This window comes from Merops nubicus, unplaced genomic scaffold (genome assembly GCF_000691845.1).
Source record: "Merops nubicus isolate BGI_N331 unplaced genomic scaffold, ASM69184v1 scaffold1751, whole genome shotgun sequence".
NCBI lineage: Eukaryota > Metazoa > Chordata > Aves > Coraciiformes > Meropidae > Merops > Merops nubicus.
The window spans coordinates 41319-52292 of record NW_008587387.1 but is presented as its reverse complement, the minus strand read 5'-3'; the positions used below and the strand labels follow the sequence as shown (position 1 = coordinate 52292).

General features: G+C 34.4%; 1 protein-coding gene across 1 annotated transcript in view; it reads right to left on the bottom strand.

Moving 5' to 3' along the window:
* Positions 1–767: 767 nt before the first annotated feature.
* Positions 768–10974, bottom strand: part of RASA2 (RAS p21 protein activator 2) — a 49971-nt gene continuing 39764 nt past the window's right edge. Inside the window, exons 14-24 of the mRNA XM_008948881.1 lie at positions 10504–10627; positions 8592–8698; positions 7235–7321; positions 7072–7149; positions 6525–6598; positions 5454–5560; positions 4912–4994; positions 3741–3949; positions 2435–2538; positions 1659–1848; positions 768–798 (exon numbers count right to left, since the gene is read on the bottom strand). Of these exons, the coding sequence (XP_008947129.1) occupies positions 768–798; positions 1659–1848; positions 2435–2538; positions 3741–3949; positions 4912–4994; positions 5454–5560; positions 6525–6598; positions 7072–7149; positions 7235–7321; positions 8592–8698; positions 10504–10627 (1194 nt within the window). The remainder of the gene's footprint in view (positions 799–1658; positions 1849–2434; positions 2539–3740; positions 3950–4911; positions 4995–5453; positions 5561–6524; positions 6599–7071; positions 7150–7234; positions 7322–8591; positions 8699–10503; positions 10628–10974) is intronic.

Below are 10974 nucleotides of genomic sequence, written 5' to 3'. Positions count from 1 at the left end.
TAGGCAAACTTATTTAAAAACAATATTGCTACTCTGCATTTCCTTTTAGATTAAGAAAAAAATATGTACCTTAAAAAATTCTCAAGAAAACAGACAGTGGTCTAAGGTCACTCCATGTATTACTCACCCCAAATGTAAACAGAGGTACAACATAAGTTCCCTGATTTCTTCTTCCTTAGTACTTAAAAACATAACTGACAGTGGTATCTACTGTCCAGATCATTTGCAGCATACTGCATGATTTTGTAAGACTTCAGCTGTAGAAAAATCAAGTCCTGACAAAACCTAATACAAGGAAAAAAGTAAAATGAATTGACTGAAGCCTCAGATCTTTTCCATGGCATAGTATCTTGGGATTTCTATTTCAAGATCCATATCAGCAGGGCAGGCACTCATGGTAAACTCATGCAAGTTTGCAGTGCATATATTTAGACGTGTAATCCAACTAACAAACGCAATGTGGATTTTCTTCCATTAAAAAGGCTTATTTGTTTACCACGTTGGCAAAACAAGTTATTCACACCTGTTACTTCAAGAACCTGGAACATCAAAGTCTTCAGCAGAATGAGAATGAACCTTAAGACCAAATTTCCAAGTAGGTATTTTTCTATTAAATATTAAATAGATTGTCAACACAACTAGCATTTATCTTCTTTCTTAAATACTTTGTAAAAATGCATACAGTGATTTAAAAACAACAAAATGAACAAACACAAAAAAACCCCAGATGCTCAAGAACATGTCCAGTTTCGTTTTTCATCCAAGCGTTAGGAAACTTTTCCAACAATTGGATTTTCTCTAGAAAAAATAAAATATCATATGTAAATATTTTAAAGGTTATAATTTGCTTTCTAGTTCTCACCATACAACTCTAACTTATTAAGGAAGCCTTTACATAATTTCTACCACTACTTGTGAAATGTCATGACTTCCAGAAAACCTCATATAATTTTACATGAGACCTCTAAATCAAAGTGAATTTTTTCGAACAACTTGGATCAGATACTAAACTAGGCAAATCAAATCAGGGTTTGAGCAGTCTTTTTTCCCCTAGTGATTCAAGCCTTACTGATGTAAAGAACAAATCAGAAACCTTGATAGTAATGCTCTATAGATATCAGCCAGGATTGAAGAGAATTGAAAGAACCTGCTCTGGAACAACAATGTACTCCAAAGATCAGATTTCTTTTAACTTCACCAGAAATTGTATTTATCATTGAGTATGATAAGTGAATTGCAAGCAGTAAATATACTGCATGAAAGATGTTTTTGAAGTGTAATTTTTGCAATTTTATAAAACTTGATATTTTAATTATTTAACTGAAATTTGAAATAAAAAAAAAAAGTCAAAATTACTGATACATTTAGTGTGCATTTCAGATCTTAAGTTACAAGGAAATGAAAGAATCATTGCAACCACTTACGGGAATCTCAACAGGAACACAGATGAATACCACAGGAACTTCTGATATCTTTAACAACTGGTAAAAAGCTGCATTACTACAAAAGATGTACTTATTTTCTCCATGTCTTTGTGTTGTCTACCTTTAGCTTGATTATCTCTACCTAAACATACCTGGCCTTTTCCGTGATTTTTTTTTTTTTTTTTAAATGAAAAAAGCCCACATTTATGTATGTCAAAATTACAAGACACTTACTCACTACCATATTCAGCACTAGATGATCTCTTCTTTCGGTATTTTTCATGTGATTCATTCAGCTTTTTTACTATATCTATTATCTGTTTAAGTGTATGAAAAGTTGCTACAGAATCTTCAATTGTGAAGTTTGAATAATCATCTGGTTCTTTCCGTGGACCTTGATAGACTGCTATACTTCCACAAGCCTCTACAAAAATTAACATAATTATCACAATTAGAATTTCAATAATTAACAAACAGATCTAACTCCTATGTAAATGGTAATTCTGAATTCTGAAATGTAAAGTTACTCTATACATAAAATGAGTTAGGACGAAAGCAGGAGACAGTATCAACTAGCTGTGTTTACAGTTCTGTGGCTTATTCTCTGCTGGTTGTGTTCAGCATCTTGAGCATCCAGCTCTCTCCTGTTCACGTAACAGAAGGTCAATGCTTTACTGCAACTCAACCATGTTCAACAGAATTCACTCCCTAGTCAGAAGGGGAGAAAAGACAGAAGAGCAACCAGCTATAGTGACAGGCTTTCTATTTAGGCAATTAAAGATATTTCATATATGCAAATTCAATTAGAATAATGTGCATGCCTGATGTTTACTGTAAAGAAATGACAGAAGAATGTCTGATAAGAGAACACTAAGATAACAAAATATATGACCTGTGTCTCTACTCCCTATTATTTTCAGGTAAGTACTTAAGACATCGAATTGATGTTATGGACCTAAAGACTTAGAGCTGAACAATATCAATAAAATTCTTCTCAATTATTTCAGTACCTTCCAACTTCTGTAGTTTAGACATGTTGGTAGTGAAAAGTGAGTAAATTCTTTCTGTCTCTCTGTCTCCATCAATCTCAATTTGAGTAGCAGCAGGAACATCTCTAAAAGGTGAAAAAAAAGAGATGGGTAGTCAAGATAAGTCATCTTGAAAAGTTTAAAAGCAAGTAAAAACTAAATTCTGTTGCAATATACTTAGCCTTTTAATGTGTCTATCACTCACAGCTTCACAATCACTACACGAATCTCAGCATTCATTGCAAGTGTTCTACAGAAACAGGTATATAGAGTTTTGGGGGCAATGAATACAGCAATACTAAAAATTGCTTCTCCCATATTTATTATTCAGTATGTCAAGAGAAAAAATATTTTAAAAATATCAAGATAAGGTTAATTGTTATAAAATGACAAGTAAAACTTCTTTTAGAATCTACTATGTGTGAAAGGTAACCAAGACGACAAGATACATTCCCAAACCAGAACAGTTGAAAAACCAGAATGACAAGAACAAGTTATTTAGGACCTGGAACCTTTTGAACTGTTAAGAAATCTAACATAAGAATGAACTGAGCAACACAGAAAAAATACTATATATATTTTCAGAAAGTTATTTTGTAGGAGTTAAACTGAATTTTAGAGGACTGACTGAAATCCTTAGTCTGAAATTTATGCAACCTATCGATTTAAGGATAAATTTATTTTTAAAAAAGATCAGAACATGTTTGTGTTCAGAAATCAGCACCTGAAAGAAAGACATTAATGCATTATAAGACTATTTGTTTTTGCTGACATAACTACAGAAACAAAATGATTTTTCAGAACCAACCCCTCAAGATTATCTAACGGATTTTCTTAGTACACTGTGTTTAAAAATATGCAAGTTTAAAATAAAAAGGTGAGTGTAGAAAACAAGACAAACGTCACTATGGAAAGAGCTAGGCTGCGCACTCTGCAGCAAGTTATTTCAATATAGATGACCTAGGCCTGTCATCTTTTTGCATTCAGCTTGGCATCTGAATAAACCTAAGCTAAAGAAATCTATTATTCTGCATGCAAGGAAACCAACCTTTCAATATTTCTGACTCACATGCTGAATTGGTCACCTTCATTTCATATGGTGTTTGACAAAGTAATAGACACAGTAAAATCCAACACTTCAGGTCTTTTTAGTCAGGCATGATTTCTAGGAGCATAACTTGCTGAAGTAGGGAGGGAAAGCCTCACCTCCAGATTTTCAAGTTGTATAACGAGTCATATGTTATCTGTCCTACAAAGCATTTGTATTTTCATCTGAGAAGCAACTCACGCGGTGCAAGGCGCACAGCCCACTGTGTTCTCCACCGTGGCCTTGCAGCACAGCCAGCTCCCGTTCAGGAAAGCAGAAGGGTGGTAGAAACTAAGCCTCTTCTGGTTGCACCTCGTGACCCGGCAAAGAGCTTCTATCCACTCACTAGCTTCTACACAGTTATTGGCTTGGATGTAGAGTGGCTTTTCTCCATGTAGTACTTGAAACATCTGTAGAAAGAACTCAACATTATGCTGTTCAGTAAAAAAAAAAAATCCAGCTATTGAGCAACTCTGAGTATGTCAAAACTGATTTCAAAGCTCAGGCAATTCAACAAAGCCATGTTAATACAGAGACACGGGAGAAAGGAAGACTTCACCTCTTTCATTTTACTACAGAACCCTATTTAGGGGGAAAAAAACCCCAAACAAACAAACAACAAAACCAAACCAAACCAACTCCCCCCCAAAAAACCCACCAGCTCCTTGGGTCCTGCCTATACAACTTCCTCATCCAAAAAAAACAATCCTTAAAGAATTAGAACATGATGCATTTTCTGTCCTCTTCATCAACCTATCTTTACATGTGACCTCGAACTTGACGCTTTATATCCTGGAAGTAACAGAAGATTCCCAGAAGTCTCTGGTTTAGTCATTCTCAGCTTAACAGCTGTACTTTTAGCACTGCATCAGAATTTTGGATTGAAGTGACAACAGAAATACTGATGCATTACAGGTCTGGAATGAGGCTGTCAGCACAGACAACAGCAGTTAGGGGGTTGCAGGAAGTGCTCATGAAAAGAGAGTTTGGTAATTTATTTGTAATTAACATTACAAGTTTGGTAATATTACCTTTTTTGTAGAACATAACATAATACATACTATTAATACCTTATATAAAAGAGCCTTGTAATATGGTCATGGTAGATTTAACCTACATTCCAGAAATTAGCAAAGTGGGGCAGATGTCCTAAAATCAGTCAGAGAAGTTGGTGAAGAGACCCAAATGCCCAGGTTAAGTTCAATATTCAGAGTACTTGGAAGTATTGCATACAGCTTTGTATGCCTGATCCCAAAAAGATTTTTTGCTGAAGTGTTTATTACTAGGGTTTCACAGTAACTCTATAAGCTAATTATAATCTTTTATTTAAAGAACACATCAAGAACTCCATATAAACTATCTTTTGACTCACATTTTTCTTGTTGAACGAGCTCTCATCAAGTTTCTCCACTGCAAGGATATTTTTGATTGGAATAGTGAAAATTGGTTCTTTATCTGTAAAAAATTGTTAACAGATGAGTAAAGTAATTTTTGCATTTTTATTACTGAGAAAATGTACATGAATCACAGAAGCATTCAGCAATCAGGGCACAGGTAACTAAAACATTTTATGTGCTTAAGAAAAAAAATATGCATTTTCAAAACGACAGATCAATGCTGTTGTGGTGAGCAGAGCCCGCCCTAGGCAGGGATCGGCGTGCGGAAGATCTCGCGATGTAACGGAAAGCTCAGACTGCCCACGAGGGGCCTTGTGGGTGTGGCTTGTGCTATATAAGCAATTGCAGCTGCGCAATAAACGCCATTTGCAACATCCTTCATATTGAAGCCTGTGTCTGTGATGGTACCCAACGGCAGAGGTTGGGTAGCAGAGATCCCGGGGATCGGGTGTTGGTAACGACACAATGCAAATGTTTAGAATATATTGAAAAAAAAAGTAAAATAAACATAATTTACCTTGCTGTTTGTGGTAGGTTAATTCTCTACTCGTTAGACAGAACCACCGCTTCTTGAAATTCTTTTTACCAATGCGAGTCCTTCCCTGAGCTCTTTTGTACATTTCTCTGTAAAGAGAGTCAAATTCAGTGAAACCATTAGTCTTCAGAAGAGCTTTCCAAACCATTTATTAAGGTAACACAATATTGTGCATATATAGCAGCAGCAACATAAAATTTACTTCATTGTAGATTAAGAAAATCTACTGGTCATTCAAAATATATTGTCAAGATTACCTCCCAGTATGGTGATTGTGTATAGGGTTCCAAAACCAGGAAAGCAGTTTGAAAAGTATGCAACCCAGAATCTTCTTTGTAGCTGAACACCACTCACACAGCAAGGGCAGGCACAAACTGGATTAACTACACTTCAAGTGTACTCACTGGCAACATTTTTTTTTAAGTAAGTCTTCAATTTGTAATACAGATTGGCTTTCAGACTGCTGCAATTAAGTGCTGTTCCACTAAAACTGTCTCCATTTCTACTTAGAATTTTAATGAGTGGTACATTTCTTCCTTGTTTGAAATTTGGGTTCTCATTTCACAAAAGAATCTTTACTTGCTATGAATCTACTTCTCAGATAAATACAAATATTCTTCCCCATAGATGTCTGAGTCAGCTCTTCTTAACCATATTAAAAGACAGTTAATTTCTTAAAAAGAAAGGAAAGTTTTTCACCTCAATTTTTATAAAATTAAATTAATATGTTCTTTTAAGTTTTACTTTCACAATCCTAAATAAACCATCACACAGAGCACACAGTGAATTGTAACAGAAATGCAGACAGGCTTTAATAAATTTTAAGCTGCTTTAAATTATTTTTTTCCAAAGTATTTGAAAGACAAGTTATGAAAGTTTACAGCTGTCGGTTTAAACTAATTCTGCAAATTAACAAAAAACTTATCATTATAAATATTGTAATTTCTACAGTATATCAAACATTTTAATGGACATTAATCTGATGCTAGCATTAATGAAAAACCAGTAAAGTCAATTCTGCTTGGCGTAACACAGATTTCAAGATGTATTTACCCTTCTTTTAGATGCACTGGTTCATTCAGACCACTGGGCTCTTTACTTTCAGCAGAGGAAACATCATCTAGGAACTTAAGGAAAAATACACAGGAAATATATACTATTCAGAAATACAGATCAAAAGCTATTTTGAAAATATACATGTACAGCTCCTCCTGGAACAAAACGATTACTTTATGCAACATATGAAATAAAATTACATTGCAAGAACTTGGAACAATGTAACAAGGGATGCCCATAAGCCACACAAGATTTCTTTAATTCCTAAAGAGCAGATTTAATATATTTAATATGTTAAAAAAAACCCAACTTTTTTATTTAATGAACTAAATTAGCTTAGTCTACTGTGTATAACTCAGGTATTTGGCTGTGTGGATTTTGTAGTTTTGGGGTTTTGTTTTTTGTTTGTTTTCTTTTATACACTGTCTGAAATAGATCAATTTTTTTTTTTTCTCTCTGGTAGAAAACTGAACAATAACAAACTTCTAATAATTAAGAAGAATAAACTACATCAACCATTCAATAAATCATAATTAAAATGTACCTTTTTAACAGATTCAGTAAATTTTTCTTCTTGAAATGTTTTGAAAAACTCACACATAAACGTCTCCTTGAAACTTGACTGAAAGAAAATGTACAGTCACATAAATAATGAGGGAAATAAAGAATGTTGTCCATGAAATGTGAAGTAATTTTAGTAGCCTTACAAGTTTGCTTTTAGTTAAACTTCCCCAGCTCCCCAGAGTCTGGATGGCTTTTGATACAAGAGTTAATGTTCTAGAAGTCTGTGCATCCTACAATAGAGAAAAAAAAAAACCTTAGAAGTCACATTTTTTCACAATTCCAGGAAAAAAATTCATTTAAAAATGAAAGCGTCACAAAAATTATTATATTACACAATGTAGTAAACCTGACACATCTTCAATTCCTTTTCTTTTTCACCCAATGAGAAGAAATATGTATGCACTATTGTACTCCATTAATACTTGTGCTTTATGAATCTATTTTACAAAACACTGCACACTGTTTAATATTTTACTATTGCTGGAATTTAATATTAGTACTTGCAAAAATATTTTTACCTATAAGACATCTCAAACCCCTCAAATCCTTCAATTACTACCCATCTAATGTTTCTGAACTCTTCAAAACTTAACACTAAACGTAATGAACTGTTGCTGGACAAATTATAGAAATTTTAGTATTACTAAGTGAATGTAAAACTTTTGCCTTTAGGGGTTTTGCTTAAGTTTGTATTTACTCACTGCTTGAATTTTAGTACAGGATTACAAACACAGCCACATAAAGGGGCTTTGCTGCTCCCTTTGAATTGTTTAACTCTGAAGTTATAAAATCCCGTAATCTTTTTAATCTGTAAACTGGATAATATCTACGGAATGAATTTGAGTAAACTTTTTTTTTTCCCTTCTTTCTTGAAAGCACAACATACTTAGGTAGATAAAGTAAGCTAATAACCTCTGGAGCAGTAGATTTCATGCATATTCTGTATTTTATCTGAAAATAAACCAGTAATTTTTTTCTTATCTCCACATTTCTGTGAAAATTTGAAAACTGAAAATGGAAGATTTGGCAATCTCCTGCAATTAGTAAAGTTCAGAATAAATACACAGAGAAATTACAGGATAATTTTACAACCTTCATTTAAGAGACAAATGGATTTTTTTAGGAAAAAAAAGTAAAACTGACATCTGCATGTTTCACTTCCACGGTGAAAAAACCAATGTAGTTTAGGCATATGCCTTAAAGAACCCTCAGTCATGTTGCTACTCTAACAAAGAAGCACATTCCCAATAAAGGCACAGTGTCTTCAGTATCACTAGCTCTTCTACATCATTTGAGAACATCTCATAAAGACAGAGAAATCTGACGCTTGAAGAACTGCAAATGTCATAATTCCTTTGGCAAGGTATAAAATTGAAAACTCAACTTAGAGACACCTAGTAATCTTATTTCCCAGTTACAGACCCACTGAAAGTAACTAATGCCATCCCAGATAAAGAGATCTGTTATGAATAAAACAGAACAAAGCTTCACAAAACTTACGGGGTGGTGAGGTCGTAAATGAAAAGTATGAGGTGAGACTACGGCTACAGCAAAGAAACGAAGGAACACAAAGCTGCTCACTGCAGAATACTGTACATGAGGGTCATCTGCAGAGAAAAACCATGAAATGTAACATGAACTAAACTTAACAGGAAATAATGAAGACAGTCAACATAAGAATCCAGAAGATGGTAGCAATAGGAGGAGAAATTTGTATTTTAAAACAGAATAGAAAAACAATGAAGTGCATGAAATGAGACAGGTGATCATGGCAATAAATGTCCTACTTTTAATGGAGGGTTTATTTTCCTGATAAGACCTTCTGTTCTCTTAAAACCGGCTAATCAGCTCTGCCACCAGGAATGATAAACCTATTGCAAACATCTACATACACAGTGTTTATTAGGTACAGCTAAATGCACGTTGAACCAAAAGAAAAAATACTCTAGTAGTTGCCTTTAAACACTAGGAGCTGTTGTGTTTGCTCACCCACGAAACCTCACCACTGATCAACCCAAATACATTAATGCTGCACAACAAATGCAGTCAACACATACGAACAACTTTAATTTCAAGCTGCATCATAAAACTATGGTGTTATTTAGTTTTGATGATGTAAATGAGAAATTTTGCATTTAATATTTTTGATATACATCTTTATACTGGCAAATATAGTGGAATCATATCTTTACTGTAATAACTACTTCAATATAATCTGTCTGGGAAGTTAGCTATTCTGGAAAGGACTGTCTGAAGTAGAGAAATTTTTTGCATCAGTTCCCATAACAAACATGAATCAGAGAAAGGCTCCAGATTATGTTTTTCATGTGTAGCTTATATGAGGTTCCACATTTTAATTGCTATAGTAGAGCAGTATTTCAGGCCCACAATATTTCTGTATTAAAACCATTCTGAAAGAATAAAACTATTCTAATAGTGGTCAAATTACAAATGTATTAAATATTTTACATTACTCACTGTCCTCAAAGCTACTCACAAATACTAAACCTAACTTTGTATTTCCAGCTCAGAAGCCCTCAACACAAGAAGGACATGGACTTGTTGGAGTGGGTCCAAAGGAGGGCCCTGAAGATATTTAAAGGGTTAGAATCCCTCTCCTACAAGAAGGCTGAGAGAGTTTGGGTTATTCTGCCTGGAGAAGTGGAGGCTCTGAGGAGACCATAAGGCCTTCCAGTGTCCAAAGGAGACCCTCCAAGGAAGCTAGGGAAGGACTTTTTGCAAGGGGTCCTACAGATGGAATATGGAGTAACAGGTTCCAACTCAAAGATGGTAGGTTTAGATTAGATGTAAAGAAGTTCTTCACTGTGAGGGTGGTGAGACACTGGAACAGGTAGCCCAAGGAAGCTGTGAATGCTCCATCACTGGAGGTATTCAAGGCCAGTTTGGGTGGGGCTTTGAGCAACCTGGTCTAGTGGGAGATGTCCCTGCCCATGGCAGGGTGGTTGGAACTAGTTGATCTCTTCCAACCCAAACCATTCTATGATACAAGTTATGAATGTGCTAGTACACAGTTAACAGAGCCACAGCTCATGTAGTTAAGATGGAAATACTGAATTTATTTTCAAGTTTACATCTTTCTTCTTTAGAAGCAATAAAGAGAAGCTCTTCCAAATTTTATGTATCTTTGAACTAACTCGCTTCCTGTATTACTTGTGTTTTTCTTCTATTATCTCATATTTTTGTTGGTGACTTATTTGTTGCTGTCTTGCAGTGTTTCTGACCTGCTACATTTTGTATCAAAATTCTTGCTGATTGACAGAAAAAACAAATGCTTACTGTGAAGATAAGAATTTCAAGGCACAAGGTAAGAATGTTAACAGTCCTTGTAAGGTAACTGCAGAAGGTATTTGACTCTGAATACCATTTTCAAAAGTTTTTAGAGAACACTTACTTGGAAATCTTTTGGCAGCCAGATGTCTCAAAGAATAAAAAACATCACACATTAGGGTAGGGCAACTTATACTTGACTGCACAATTTCACGGAATACTTTGTCTACATAATAGCGTAGATTTTCCTGCAATTATGAAAATAGGTATTTTTTCAAACCACTAACATCTGCATTTCTGTTTTTTCCTGGACAAACATAACACTACAATTCCTTTTTTCAAAACAATGCCCGATTCCTCAATGATGTGCTTTAGTACAGTCCATATTTTAAAAGCCTTGCTATATTTATATGGGATTACAAGTGTTAAAAGGTAGTGTAATGATATTCATTTACATTAAAGTATGTAAGTAGTGTCTGGCAATATATGACTGTCTATTAAATACCATTTTTCTAATTTAACAACAATATATTACAAGGAAGGAGCACCTTCCATGCATACCTAGTGAATGTTTACAGTTAAAGGTCATTGCAAA